General features: G+C 38.2%; 1 protein-coding gene across 2 annotated transcripts in view; it reads right to left on the reverse strand.

The window, feature by feature from the left end:
- The window catches only part of LOC106884474 (methionine synthase), a 38,544-nt gene that overhangs the window by 6,307 nt on the left and 16,607 nt on the right, over positions 1-15,630 (reverse strand). For both annotated transcript variants that reach the window (XM_052972232.1, XM_014935876.2), the window contains exons 15-29: positions 15,136-15,321; positions 14,586-14,765; positions 14,062-14,178; positions 12,415-12,555; positions 12,177-12,266; positions 11,392-11,490; positions 10,559-10,696; positions 8,701-8,804; positions 7,835-7,902; positions 6,905-7,025; positions 4,942-5,023; positions 4,143-4,241; positions 2,772-2,847; positions 2,100-2,255; positions 520-701 (exon numbers count right to left, since the gene is read on the reverse strand). In XM_052972232.1, coding sequence (XP_052828192.1) covers positions 520-701; positions 2,100-2,255; positions 2,772-2,847; positions 4,143-4,241; positions 4,942-5,023; positions 6,905-7,025; positions 7,835-7,902; positions 8,701-8,804; positions 10,559-10,696; positions 11,392-11,490; positions 12,177-12,266; positions 12,415-12,555; positions 14,062-14,178; positions 14,586-14,765; positions 15,136-15,321 — 1,839 coding nt within the window. The remainder of the gene's footprint in view (positions 1-519; positions 702-2,099; positions 2,256-2,771; positions 2,848-4,142; positions 4,242-4,941; positions 5,024-6,904; positions 7,026-7,834; positions 7,903-8,700; positions 8,805-10,558; positions 10,697-11,391; positions 11,491-12,176; positions 12,267-12,414; positions 12,556-14,061; positions 14,179-14,585; positions 14,766-15,135; positions 15,322-15,630) is intronic.

Genomic DNA, 15,630 nt, shown 5'->3' on the forward strand with positions numbered 1-15,630 from the left:
ATATATATATATATATAAATAGATGGGGGGGTAGCCTTGTGTTGAAGTTCATTTCACAGCCAAATTGTTCTGGGTTCCATTCCACTGTGAGGAACCGTGATTAAGTGTCATCCATTTTAGTCTTGGATTAGTAGATACTTTGCAAACAGAATTTGGTACAATTTGAAAACTGTACAGAAGATTATAGTGTATGCATACGTATATATATATATATATGTATATATATGGAGGCGCAATGGCCCAGTAGTTAGGGCAGCAGACTCGCAGTCGTAGGGTTGCAATTTCAATTCACAGATCAGGCATTGTGAGTGTTTATTGAGAGAAAACCACTCTGAGAGTGTGCCACTGCGTGCTTTTTACATGGCACAAGTGCCTTTTATGTGACACCAGTACAAGAGCTTTTTACATGGAGCCAACATGGGGCCAGCATAGGTACTCTTTATGTGGCACCAGCAGAAGTGCCTCTCACATGGCACTGGCACTTAAACACACATATGTCAACCCACCCATGCCACTCACCTGTTGTCTTAAGCCATAAAAGACTGCAATAACTCTTCTGTTCTCATCATAAATTTCAATATCGTCACCATTGGAATTGGCACGGTAAAAGCCGAAAACACCACTAGCTTTCAAAGATTTTTCTTCAATGAATTTCTTCAGTAATTCTTGAGCATCATCGAATAATTTCTTGGCCATTGTTCCTGATGATAACAACATAATTATAAACATTAGTGGTGGGAGACAAACACACACACACACACACACACACACACACACACATACATATACAACAAGCTTCTTTCAGTTTCCGTCTACCAAACCCACTCACAAGGCTTTAGTCAACCCTAAGCTATAGAAGACATTTGTCCAAGGTTTCACACACATAACTGGACCCGGAATCATGTGGTCGGGACACAAACTTCCTACCACACAGCCATGCCTGCGCCTGCCCTATGGTCTTTTTGAGGACGTGTATAGCTCAGATATTATAACCATACATACAGCATGAATGAGAAACCAAAAGGTAACAGTCATGGTTGGAGAGTCTTTTATGATGGGTTGCTCAACCAAGACTGACCTGGGGCTAAGTAACAACAACAACTGCAATGATTTCAAAACAGTTTTGCAAACTCAGAATGTAAAAACGGATGAAATGCCGCCAAGCATTTTTACCTGCTTCCTAACGATTCTGTCAGATTGGCACCTTAACGAAGTAGTTAATAATAATGAAGAAAGTTGCTAATTAATGAAAAATTATGGGAAAGCTGAAGAAATCTCAAGAAAATGTCAACATGAAGGGGCGGAGGTCTTTGATGGAGGGAATCAGTGTTGAAGGAGAGAGAAGGTCATTAATCACTTAATTATCTCATTAGTTAGCTCGTTAATCATATTATCAGTCTGTATCAATAGAGAAAGTCAACAAAATGGTAATTATCTCTTTAATCACTAAATTGACTGCTTTGCTCACTTTCCTGTAAAACACACACATCCCAAAACATACACACACATACTAAATGCACATCAGACACACATCAGACACACACATACACAAAACTTGCATGTATATATATATATATATACACATATATATATATGGTGGTGGTGGTGTATGTCTTTTATTCTTTTGCTTGTTTCAATCATTAGACTGCGACCATGCTGGGGCACCGCCTTGAAGAACTTTTAGTCAAATGAATTGAGCCCGGTACTTTTGTTTTCAAGCCTGGTATTTATTCTCTCAGTCTCTTTTGCCGAACGGCTAAGTTATGGGGACATAAATACACCAACACCGGTTGACAATTATCAACAGCCCAGTCCACCAAGGTCTAAGCAAGACTTCACACGTCTATATTGTTCACAGTACTCTGTCTACGGTCAGCACAAGTCAGTGGCCCAGTCAGTGCAGCTGTAAATAGGGACCACAGTATGGAAGAGGGCATCACTGTGCTATGTTCATAATCTGAAGGAGAACATGTTGAGGGAATGAAAGAAGATCTGTTTGTGTCAGTTGGTTTGTATATATGATGTGTGTGTGTGTGTGTGTGTGTGTGTGTGTGTACATGACATTTGTCAGTGACAACAGATGAAAGATCAATACTCACCAACTGAGGCGTCATTAAAGATTTTCGGGTAGCCACGGTTTGGGTATTTTCCTTTCAGCTGCCAAACATCAAAGAATGGTTTCCAATCAATGAATGGAATTAATTCTTCCAAACTGCAGTCAACAATTTTCTTTGTTCCAAAGAATGTAGGGGGAGCTGCAAAGAGGGAAAAAGGGACCAGTGAGAAATAAATTTCACATTTCATTAAAACCCCTTAATTCAAATGTTTTGAAAGTTGTTGTTTAACTGAAGGTCAGAAGTTGTCTAGACCCAATAGATCAATGATCAATGAGTTTTATAGCCATGACCACCTCATCAGAGCTAAAGCAACTAATGGGAACTTTTTCTGTTTTAAAACGGTCGGCTGTGCATTTGGGGGAAACTTATAATGTTGATGGTTCTGTGAGTTCATAACCAAACTCCACTCTCACATTTCCTGTTTCTACTTCTCCAGTTTACAAAAATTTTCCTAAAACTCCATCTAATTTCTCTTATATAAATCTAGAGATAAATCTGGGGTTTAACTTAATAATGTCACACCTTATACCAGTTATATATCGGGGTTTAATTTAATCCTCTTACACCTTATCCATACAAATAAAGTCTCTTTAAGTCTTGTCTCAAAGAAATCAATAAATTATTTGATATTCAGAAGATAATAATAATTCTTACGTGCCGGAGGATGCAAAGACCAATCTATTTGGAACTTTTTCTCTTGTGCTGCCTTCAAACTCAGATAAACACGATTCTGAAAATATATGCCTGGTGGTATGAGTACAGTGTATGCTTATATATTTTGTGTGTATGTGTGTCTTACATACACACACACACACATATATGGTGAGAATTTACAAAAAAAGCAAAAGATGAAGACAGGTGTGTAAATAACAAACAGATGTATTAATTTAATGCTCGGAAAGTGAGAAAGTCTTTTACAGTTCGAACCAACACTCTTCGATAGAAAGGAACACAGAAATAAACAGGGAGAGAAAATAGAAAAAGGTTTAGTGGCTAGCGATCTACCATGGCGAATACCAGACAGAGGGGTCACACAGGAGAGCTAGGAAGAAGGGGAGATAATAAAGTAGTGGTTATCCCAAAATGAAGGTGCACGTGTGTGTGTATGTGAGATTGTGTATGTGCATGTGGATGGAGGTTGGTGACCTTTACGTGTGCATATGTGCATGTGTAAGTGTATGGATGATGGTGTAGGTGCTGGGAAGTGGTCAGTGCTAGTGTGTGCAGGGTGGTGTGATGTGGTGTGGTATGGTGGTGTGGTGTGGAGGAGGCGAGAATGGGAGAAGCAAGGGTGGGGGTCTAAGAGATGGGGCAGGATGAGATGTAAAGGGATGATGGGGTTGGAATGTGTAGGGGTGGGGTAACAAGGGAGAGGGTGACAATGAAGGGAGAGGGTAGAAGGGAGAAGGTAGGTTGGAGTGAAGAGAGGAAGTAGGTGCCAAAGCAAGAGAGGAGAGGTGGGTGGGAGGAAGTAGGTGTGAGAGGAAGAGAGAAGGCAAAAATCCTTTGGGACTTTGATTTCCAGACGGATAAGGTATTAGAATACCGAAGGCCAGATATAGTAACCTTTAGGAGGGACAAACAAGTGTGCCTAATAATCGATGTAGCAGTGCCAGGAGATCAACATATCATCATGAAAGAAAGAGAAAAAGCTGATAAATATGGAGACCAGAGAATTGAGATCACTAAGATGTAGCAGCTACGAGAGTCAAACATAAAGGTTATCCCTATTGTCATCAGAGCATTGGGTTCAATACCACCCAATCTGAAAAAACATCTGAAAACCTTAGAGATACCCTATAATCTAGATACATTGCAAAAGTCGGCATTCCTTGGAACTGCACGCATATTGCATAAAGTATTGTCTGTCTGAGATCCTTGTTGTGACTTGACAAACAGTACAAACCCACGGTAGATACAATATCTTCAATCAACAACCTCACAATATTGTATTCTGTGCGATATCTATAATAATAATAATAATAATAATAATAATAATAATAATAATAATAATTTAAAACAAACCTTCAAAGAATCCAAATAATCCTGACGTATTTCATCGTAATCTTCAGAAATTTCTTCCAAATATTCTTCTACAGAATCTTTATTCATCAAAGCAGAACACTAAATTATAAATGAAGAAATCAATGAAAAGTTGATAGATTTTAGTTAATTATAATTGTAAAATACGATGTTTATGTGTGAAGAGGTTTGTTCTGGCATTTCAGACAGGGTTCGTCTTTAAAGACTAAAAGTTCATGAAGGAGGCTGAGGTCTGACATCTTAACCACTTTGGCATCAACCTGTCTGAGACTGCTCCTTATTCTATGATATTAACTTGTTTGAAAATGGTCTAGATTAAAATTTTTCATTAAAATTTCATGTTAATATATGTTCCAAACATTAAGAATGAATTCTTTGTTATTTTCAGTAATGCCATATTTTAACATGTATAAAGAACCCCCTAATTTGGTGGGGGGGCTTAAAATTTGGAAAAAAAAGGTTTGTAAGGGATTATGATACTATCCATGTACAAGAAACTCCCATATTTTTTAACCTAATTTTTGACAAAAAAGGGTTCATTATACTCATTAAAATACGGTAATTGAAAGAAAGCTGTATCAAGCATGACTTCTATGTTCAGTACATGTATGTGAGAGAGGGAGGACGTGTATGGATGAGTGTGTATGTGTTTGTGTGTGTATATACATCTAGGTATGAATGTGGACATCTTTGGGTATATATGAAACATTACAAGAATTAGACAAACAAATGAAATAAGTAGAAGAATGAAAGGTGATATGATTCTGTAAGAGCCACTTACAACAAAGACACTCTTGGATGCATCTGGGACATAAACTGTGGGTCCAGAATAAGCAGGAGAGATTTTCACAGCTGTGTGTTGCCTTTGGAATGATAAATAATAATTTTTAAATTAATTACATGGAAATATTCATGAAATTAACTTTATTAAATGTAATAAACAATATTAGAAGCTAATCAGAGTATGAAGGACAATGGTCAGGAGTTTTGTATGACCCCCTAAGATTGATGGGGACAAAGAAAGGAGTAAAGAAAGGTCAGGTCATGAGTTTCTGTCATAGGAACCAGGGGCTGTTGAGATAAGGGGACAGAGGAGAGGCGTTATCTCAATTGTTTGCAACATAATAGATTCCATCACTTCGGGGACAATTAACAGGTATTGTAATGAGGGGTGAGACAGGGCTTGGGTAGGGTTGGAGGGGTGCCTTCACAATATTTAGCATGTCTTGGGTGTTTTAAATATGCTGAAGTCCAACATCTTCATACCTGAACATAACTGATTTCTTCCACAGAGAGAGAGGAGAGAAGAGAGAGAGATGGGGCAGAGAGAAAGAGAGAGAGAGAGAGAGAAGAGAAAGAGAGACAAACACACAGAAAGAGCGGGGAGAGAGAAGAATCAACCTCAGCATATGACTGGTATTGTATTTATTACCCCCCCCCCCCCAAGGATGAAAAGCAAAGACAATCTCAGATTTGAACTCAGAACAAAGAGAACTGGAACAAATGGCACAAGGTTGTCTTATCCAGCAGCCCTACAACTTTGCTAGTCTACCACAATTACATTATAATGCAAATGCTAAGAGATATTAAGACATTATTAAACATGTCAGAGAATGTGAAAAACCATTTAAAACAAACACACATCCATTCTGTTAAATTTACTTTAGTAACAATGATATTATTGGTGATTAAGTCATGTTTTGCTGTCCATTTACAGCAACCTTGTCACAGCAGACACCGTATTCCATTGACAATGGAATAACCTTTGATATTTCATACTCTGTTTGTCTATTGTTAATAGTAGATCTAACAAGTAGTAGTACAGTATTATACCATAACAGTGTGTGTGTGTGTGTGTGTGTATTGCAAATGGTATATTTGACATACCTGTGTGTGTGTGTGTATGTCATTAATAATGTGTTTGACAAACTGTACTACAATATCATATAACAATGTGTGTGTGTGTGTGTGTGTGTGTGTGTGTGTGTGTGTGTGTGTGTGTGTGCATCTGTGTGTATGTGATAAATAATATATTTAACATGTTGTAGTCCAATATTGATATTATATCGGTTTATGTGCCACTAATAGTGAATTTAACCATCTGTAGTATCTTATTACAGAATATTGGTAAAGGTCTATGTTATTGATAGCATTTCTTCACAAGCTGTTGTGTAATATTACAGTGTGTGTTTGTGTGTGTGTGTGTGCATGCATATGTGCTGTTTGTAAATGGCTGACATGAGACTGGCACGATGTAGTTGTTTCACCTTTCAATGCCTCAACTCAATTTTTGTCAAAACAAAAATGGTTCCGAAAAATGCTATAAATGTTAATAATATAAACCAATTGGATTGAATCTACTCTGTGAGGCTGGAAGTACACACACAGACACACACACAAACACACATATGCATTTCAAGAAAGAGCAACAGATGGACAGGTGGACAGGCAGACAGATAAACGGATAGGTAGGTAGATAAGTAAATAGACAGATTATCAGATAGACAGACAGATAAACAGGTATACCAATGATATTGGATTAGAATTAATTTTATGTCAGGTAAAGATGGAAAATCTAGATACTCAGTGTTGTAATTCATGTCACCTGTATAAAAGGCAAAGACAATAGTGTGTGTGTGTGTGAATGTAGGTGTGTGTATGTGAGAAATTGTTTGCATGTGATGCGAAAGTGTTATGTGACTGTGTGTGTGTGTGTGTGTTGTAGTATCACCTGTAATACTTACTTTGATGTTGTCGCACCTCCAATCAACAATGGAATCTTCAGACCAATTCTCTCCATTTCCTGTGCCACATGAACCATTTCATTAAGAGATGGAGTAATTAATCCTGACAGACCAATGACATCTGAAGGGAATCAAATATTTAAAAGAAATCATATAAAATAGGATAAAAGACACAAGGGAGCTCAGAGTTGGTGGGAAAAGCATTGTAACTAAGGAAAGGGACTCATAGCTGGAGGCTTGGGGCCTCATAGCTGGTGAAGGGGCTTTACAGCTGGAGGAGGGGCTACAGTCAAGTTATGTTGGCCCCAGCCAATGCCAGTACCCTTCGACTGGCCCCCATGTTGGTGGCACATAAAAAGCACTATTCGAACATGAATGATGCCAGGCTCACCTGACTGGCTCCTGTGCCGGTGGCATGTAAAAGCACCCACTACACTCTCTGAGTGGTTGGCGTTAGGAAGGGAATCCAGCTGTAGAAACTCTGCCAAATCAGATTGGAGCCTGGTGTAGCCATCTGGTTCATCAGTCCTCAGTCAAATCGTCCAACCCATGCTAGCATGGAAAGCAGACGTTAAACGATGATGATGACGATGATGATAAGCTACACTTGTAAAAATGGTAAAGTTTCTGGCAAGGAAAACAGGAATCTGGGATAGGGGGTGGGTAGGGGGTGGGGATGTAATCCTTCCGATTATAGGCACAAGGCCTGAAATTTGGGGGGAGGAGGCCAGCCAATTAGATTGACCCCAGTATACAACTGGTGCCTAATTTATCGATCCCTGTAAGGATGAAAGGCAAAGTCGACCTCGGTGGAATTTGAACTCAGAACGCAGCAACGAGCAAGATACCGCAAAGCATTTTGTCCAGTGTGCTAACAACTCTGCCAGCTCACTGCCTTTGTGGATATAAGGATAAATATAATGATCAAACCAGCATTAATGTCAATAGCAGTGTTGAGGATCTTCTCACAGGGAGTCATCACACCAAGGTCGACAATTCTGTAAAACAATAATAAAAAAAAAGGACTTTAGTTAGAATGTTGATTCATGCGCACACACACACACACATGCATGCAAACACACATATATACATATATGTATATATATCATGGCCATCCAAACAGGCAGGCCTAGCCCTCCCCCACTCCCTCTCTCAGCCTTGTCTTGTGAGTTTGCAGATGCTGATGCTGCATAAAAAGCAGCCTTGCCAATAGCACACCAAATGCACCAGAGCTCTGTAACATGAGGAAGCGCCCAGTGGAGCACTCTGTAAAGTGTTTGGCATAAAGAAGGGCATCTGGCCATAGAAACCATGCCAAAGCAGACAACTGGAGTCTGGTGCAGCTCTCCAGCCCCTGTCAAACCGTCCAGCATGGCGAATGAATATCAAACGATGATGAAGATGATGGTGGTGGTGGTGACGTGTTTTATCATGGGCCCCAACTGTAGAGAGGCAGCCGTGTCTATGATGAGACTAAAGCACCCTCTCACCTTTGTGATATGACCAAGACAGCTTGACCAAGACAGAGAGAATAGGAGAGAGAGGAGGAGGGGAGAGAAAGAGAGGGGGAGAAGGACCAAAGCAGGTGAGTTTCAAAAAGTCCCATTCAACTTATGCCATCAGAGAAAAGCAGATGTAAAAACAATGATATTGATGCTGTTGTGTGTGTATATATGTATATATATATATATATATATATATATATATATATATATATATATATATATATATATATATGCAGGCTGGCAGCTCTGTGTATGTATGTATGTATGTGTGTATACATATATGTTACTTACTTGAAATTATTGCAGCCAAGTACAACAGCAACAATATTTTTCCCGATATCATGGACATCTCCTTTCACTGTCGCTATCACCATGGTACCACTATAAGTCCTCTTCTGTGAAGTCAACAACAAATTATGACAATAACAGAAATACTTTCTGAACCACAAGTAAAAAGTAGAGCACATCTTTATCATCATCATCGTCGTCATCATCATCATCATTTAACATCCGTTGTCCGTGTTGGCATGGGTTGGACGGTTTGACTGGGTGCTTTTACATGCAAGTACAGGTATCAAATGATGATGATGATGATGATGGGTCAATGAAGAGAAAAGTTCTGTCTGTCTGTCTATCTATTCTTAACGTCAAAGGTATTTCAGTAAATCTCCAGTCACATATATACAGACAATTAATAAACATACATTCTGTATGTCATAATATATTTTTCTTTAACAGGAAATCAAATTACTTTTTCTTTCACACGACATTGAACAAAACATACTTATCTCCCCTTACACAACTCTCTCGTACAAGGCCCTATTGAAAGGAGATATAAAGTGCGGTGTGTTTCTGTGTGTGTGCGTGTGGTGTGAATGACTCTGCATATGTAGTATATGTCTGCATTATAAGTGTGAGCATATGTTGTACAGAGAAGAAATTTTTGAAGAAATGGATGAGAGGGCAAAAAAAAAAAAAAAACAGAAAGAAGAGAGGAAAGGAATCAGAGGGAGTAGGAGTGATTAGGAAAGAAAATCAAAAATAGATTTTAAAAAAACAGATTAAAATCAAACAAAAATATTTCTTCCTTATTTTTCTTTTTCGATTTTCTTTTTAATTCTTTTCTGTTGAGAAGTTTCCCACAAATAAACAAGTTGAAAAAAACAAAAAAGACAAAAAATTTAAAAATTTAAACCAGTTCATTGAAACCAATTCCATCTTCATCCCTCGCAGACAATTAATCAAGCTGTATTGATGATCAATAAGTCTCTATAGACAGGTTCCACGAAGATTTCAATGACTGGAACTTTTATGAAACTCACTCAAATTAAAGATCGACAAATAAGAAATATTTTGGCTGAGATTTATTCTGGTCACACTTTTTTTTTTTTTTTGGTGAAAACTGAAAATTCTAAAAGTAAAGAAAATAAATTCTTTACTTTTAAGCTTTAATTATTAACGAACCCTCGTGTGGAATCGTCAATAACGAACCTATATATTGTTTGAGTTGCTTCCCAACAGAAATGAAACTTTCAGGCAGTTAAATGGAAGAATACTTTTGCACTGGTTTAGTTTCGGTCTTTTGAGTGTGGCCATGCTGCAGCACTACTTCGGTCAATCAAATCGATCCTAGAATTCACTTTTTAAATCTGGTATTTATTCTAAGCATTCTTATTTTTGCCCAACTATCAAGTTATGAGAATGTAAACAAACAAACACTGGTTGTTAAGGGGTATCCTACAAACACACAATACAAAGAGAGAAAAACACACACACACACATACACATCTACAAAATTCTCTTGCAAGACAATGGTCATGTTGGGATACAGAAGGTGCCGCTCAGTGGAACTGAACTTCAGTTCCTGTTGTTTCAAAACAAAATTCTTAACCACCCAGCCAGCCATAACTTGCTCTTAGATAACACAGAATAATTCTACACAGAACTGGGGGTGGGGGGAATGATATTAATCAATGGCGAGAATAGAACGATAATTATATATACTGTTAATTAACTTACAATAATATTTCTTTCCATTAATATAGATAAAATTTAATCAAACTTTGGTCATCTTTAATCTTTAACCCAGAAGCAACAAGAAATAAAAGAGACCATTTTGGAAAGATAAGGGAGAATATAGTTTCCTTACATTCAATTTCTTGTCTTTGTCATCTTCCATAAAAGGAATCAGATAAGCGACAGCTTTCTTCATGACACGAGCAGACTTGATAACTTGTGGCAGAAACATTTTGCCAGAACCAAACAAATCTCCGACCGTGTTCATTCCCTGGAAACAAAAAAAAAAAAAAACAGATCTAACAATACTGTGAAATATGGGTTTCAAATTTTGGCACAAGGCCAGCAATTTAAGGGAAGCAAATAAGTTGATTACATTGACCCCCAGGGCCCAACTGGTTCTTATTTTATCCATCTTGAAAGAATGAAAGGCTAAGTCAGGCCCAGCGGCATTCAAAGACGGAATGTGAAGACAGACGATGCACCGTTAAGCGCTTTGCCCTGTGCACCAACAACCCTGCCACAGCTTGCTGCCTTAAAATACTATGGAATATTATTATGAGAATAACAACACTGGAACCAAATACTATATTTGTGGCACTCGATCGGTTACGATAACGAGGGTTCCACTTGATCCGATCAATTGAACAGCCTGCTCATGGAATTAACAAGGAAGTGACTGAGTACTCCACAGACACGTATGTCCTTAACATAGTTCTTGGGGGAGATTCAGCATGACACAGAGTGTGACAAGGCTGGTCCCTTTGAAATACAGGTATAAGAGAAACATGAAGAAAGAGTGAGACAAAGTTGTGATGAATGGGTACAGCAGGGTTCACCACCGCCCCCTGCCAGAGCCTCGTGGAACTTTAACTCTGAGACGAGCATTGCCGATTCCCTTTCTAGAAACTTTGAGTTGTTTTCCTGCCAATGGCTTTGAGAACAATAAAACTGACAGGTGCTTACCTTCATTAATGGCCCTTCAATTATCTTCAAAGGGATTGGATAAGCATCTACAGATTGGTGAGCTTCTTGCACGTCTTGGATGATGTATTTGTCAATTCCCTTCAAGACATACAAACAAAAAACAATAAAATAAGCAAAAAAGAAACGAAAATTCCTTTTAAACAATAAAAATAAAATTCTATTTTTATTTCTATTAATATAGTTTATAAATATATTTATTTATTTGTTTATTTATTGAGTGGTGTTATATTTTATTGACCCCGAAGGGATGCAATGCAAAAATGATGTCAGCAGCATTTGAACTCAAAATGAAAATGGCTGAAATAAATGCCAGAAAGCAATTTTAAAACACTAACAATTCCACAAATCTCTGAAGCCATCATCATCATCACACTACCACCACCATCACCATCATCATCATCATCATCAGCTAGAGGTGTCATTAATATACCAGCTGCTCACTTCCCATGAACATTGTTTTTCAAGTCTCAAAGTCTTTGCAGAGATTCCTTTCACTGCCAATTAATGCTGTTTTTTGGGGAGGTGGGGTATGTTCTCTATATTCAATTTTTATTCCAATCATTTCCAACCAATTTTTAATCTCTTTGATCACTGTACCAACAATTATTGGCACAGTAAACACTGGTGGTGGTGGTGGTGGTGGTGGTGGTGTTGCTGCTGCTGCTGCTGCTGTTGTTGTTGATGTTATTATTATAGACTAATAGTTCAGTTGTTGAGTACAGTTTAGTTTGTTCGATAAAATAAAGTAATAAAGGGAAAATGACCTTCACAAGAGAGTAAATGAGACGCTCCTCCAGGGGCAAATTTCGCCATTCTTCCTCTGTCACATTCTTCTTCGGAGTTTTATCCAACTTCTGTGGACAGACATGAGAAATATATGTGAATGTGTGTGTGTGTGTGTATGTGAGTGTGTGTGTGTGTATGTATGTGTGTGTGTGTGTGTGCATGTGGACATATGTACGTATGTATGTACATTACTAAAACTTTTATTTCTTGCCTTACCTCTGCATACATTAACATTTGTTCGGTGCCATCTGAAATAGTATTCCATATTATGCCTTCGCACAGATGAAGAAGATTTTCTTCAATATCCGAATACAATGGAAGATTGCCAGCATTGACAATTCCAAGATCCATTCCAGCCTTTCAAACAGAAAAACAACATCATGAAATTAATACACAAAAACAAACAAAAATAAACAGAAACAATTCAACACAGGCCATCATCATCATCATCATCAATTCATCACACACCCACTCCCACCATCACTATCATCATCATCATCATCATCATCATCATCATCATTTAATGTCTCTGTTCTGTGCTGGCATGGAGTGGACCATTTTTGGCAATTTCCATCATCAACCATCTTTCACATGGAATGGTTACATTTGACTACAGAAAAAACCAATGTCTTTCAGACGAGTGAATTATGATTAATTAAATTTTCTGTTCATTTTGGAAATAAATTTTCTTTGATGTCTGCTCATTTTTCAGATTTCCCCATATTTTGTTTATTAGCTTTTTACAGTTGGTTTAAAACAATGTAGTCCTTAAATCCACATTCGGTATTTCCAGAATAAATTCATTTCTTGAAAATAAAACTGCAAAGATCTGGAAACGTCAGAAAAGACTCAGGTAGCTCTACCAACTCAAAACAACTGCTACAAAAAACAATAAGAAAATATAGAAAAATCTACAAAATAAAAGATAAAACTTTAACATAGTCATCATCATCATTTAACGTCCATGTCCTATGCTGGTATGGGTCAGATGGTTTGACAGGATCCAATAAGCCCAAAAGTTGCATCATAATTTAATCAAAGGTAAAGCTTCATGTGTTTATTATTACTAATTATTTTTAGGTGGTAAATTGGTTAAGTCGTTAGAGCACTGGGCTGAGTTCCTCATAGTTGTTTGTTGTGAATCTGAACAGTCCAAGATCAAATCATATTCAAAGGTGCAGGAGTGGTTGTGTGCTAAGTAGCTGGCTTCCCAACCACATGGTTCCGGGTTCATTCCCACTGTGTGGCACCTTGGGCAAGTGTCTTCTACTATAGCCTAGGGCCGACCAATGCCTTGTGAGTGGAGTTGGTAGACGAAAACTGAAAGAAGCCCGTTGTATATACGAGTGTGTGTGTGTGTGTGTGTGTGTCAAGGCGTGTGGCTTAGTGCTTGGATATTCTGCTCAGAATTATAAGGTTGTGAGTTCAATTCCCAACAGTGTGCCGTGTCTCTTGAGCAAGACACTTTATTTAACATTGTTCCGGTCCACTCACCTAGCAAAAGTGACCCATACCTGTATTTCAAAGAACCAGCCGAGTCACATTCCGTGTGACGCTGAATCTCCCAAAGAACTACGTCAAGGGTTACATGTGTCTGTGCAATGCTCAGTGCCACTTTCATGCAGATTTCATAATCAGGCTGTTCCAATGACCGGATCAACTGGAACACTCGTTGTCATAACCGATGGAGTTCCAGTTTATGTTTTTCCCTATCTTTGTATTTGAAGCTGAGATTTCCTTTCACTATTACGCAGAGGTTTCCAAAGATTTCTGATTGCGTTAAGATTGAACTAAAGCCTCAAAGACAAGGTTAATTAGCCACAAAACCATTTTATTCTTAAAGTAGAAGAATCAGATATTTACCTTGATAGCATGATATAAAAACACACTGTGCATTGCTTCACGGATTTGGTTTTTACCACGAAATGCAAAAGAAAGATTGGAAATCCCACCACTGATTTTGACACCAGCAAGATTTTGCTGCAAAATAATAATGATGATAATAATAGTAATAATAATAATTATAATAATAATAGAATAGGAAGCCGGACATAGTTTTAATTGAGAAAGAAAGCAAACTATGCTGGATCATAGACATAACATGCCCAGCAGACAACAAGGTATGTAATAAGGAAGAAAGAAAAGTCGAGAGACATGACAGGTTAGCTTGGGACGTTAAGCAGTTATGGTTGATGAAAAAGGTGGCAGTAGTACCGATAATTGTCGGGAACAGTGAGCAAAAATCTCGAGAAGTATGTGGAACAAATAGGGGCTGCAATAAGGGTGGTGGTGATGATGCAGACAGAAACACAAGAGATTGCAGTCACGCATTCAATAAATCCACATTCTTCTAGAAAAAATCCAATTTATCTGAAACCATTACCAACCTTGACAATACTTGTGGCATTGATGAAATTTTTAACATAATCATTGTGTTCTTCTATTCCTGTAGCAATGGTCAGAATATTCAAATCAAAGATGATATTCTGGGGCAAGAGTTTAACCACTTCTGTAAGAATTTTATATGATCGCTCACAGATCTCAACTTTTCTCTCAACACTGGTCGCCTGCATTAAAAATACAAATCAGTCGTTATTTTTATTGCTAATCAATCAACAGAGGTGGTGGAGGTGGCTGTGATGGCAGGGGGAGGGGAGGCTGATTATAGTGATGGTGGAGGTGGTGGTGGTGGTCGTCGTCATTGTAGTAGTAGTATGGGTGGTGGTGGTAAGAGTAGTGATTATATAGCTGTAACTGACTTTATCAATGGTAGTGGTGGGAGATGGTGATGATGAGGATGACAATAATGATGACGGTGATGACGATGATGATGATAAGGATGATGGTGAAGATGATGATGATGACAATGATGATGGCGATGATAATGATGATGATGATGATGGCGATGATGATGTTGGTAGCTCAACTGCTCCTCACCTGACCTTCCTCATCAAAGCACATCACAATGACACAGGCGCCATACCGTTTGATGCACTTCGCTTTCTCTATGAAATCTTGCTCCCCCTCCTTCAGGCTGATACTGTTGACGATACACTTGCCCTGGCAACACTTGAGGCCAGCCTCGATCACAGAGAAACTGGACGAATCAACACAGAGGGGCACCTGGGGAAGAACAATCGCAATGACAATAATGATAATAATGACAAACGTAAGAGTAATAACAGTAACGATGGGAATAACAGTAATGATCGGAATAACAAGAATGATCGGAATAACTAGAATGATCGGAATAACTAGAATGATGGGAATAACAGTAATGATGGGAATAACTGTAACGATCGGGATAACAAAAATGATGGGAATAACTAAAATGATGGGAATAACTAAAATGATGGGAATAACTAAAATGATCGGGATAATTGTAATGATGGGAATAACTAATAATCCTTTCTATTATAACCACAAGGCCTA

This window comes from Octopus bimaculoides, chromosome 12, assembly GCF_001194135.2.
Source record: "Octopus bimaculoides isolate UCB-OBI-ISO-001 chromosome 12, ASM119413v2, whole genome shotgun sequence".
NCBI classification, from domain to species: domain Eukaryota; kingdom Metazoa; phylum Mollusca; class Cephalopoda; order Octopoda; family Octopodidae; genus Octopus; species Octopus bimaculoides.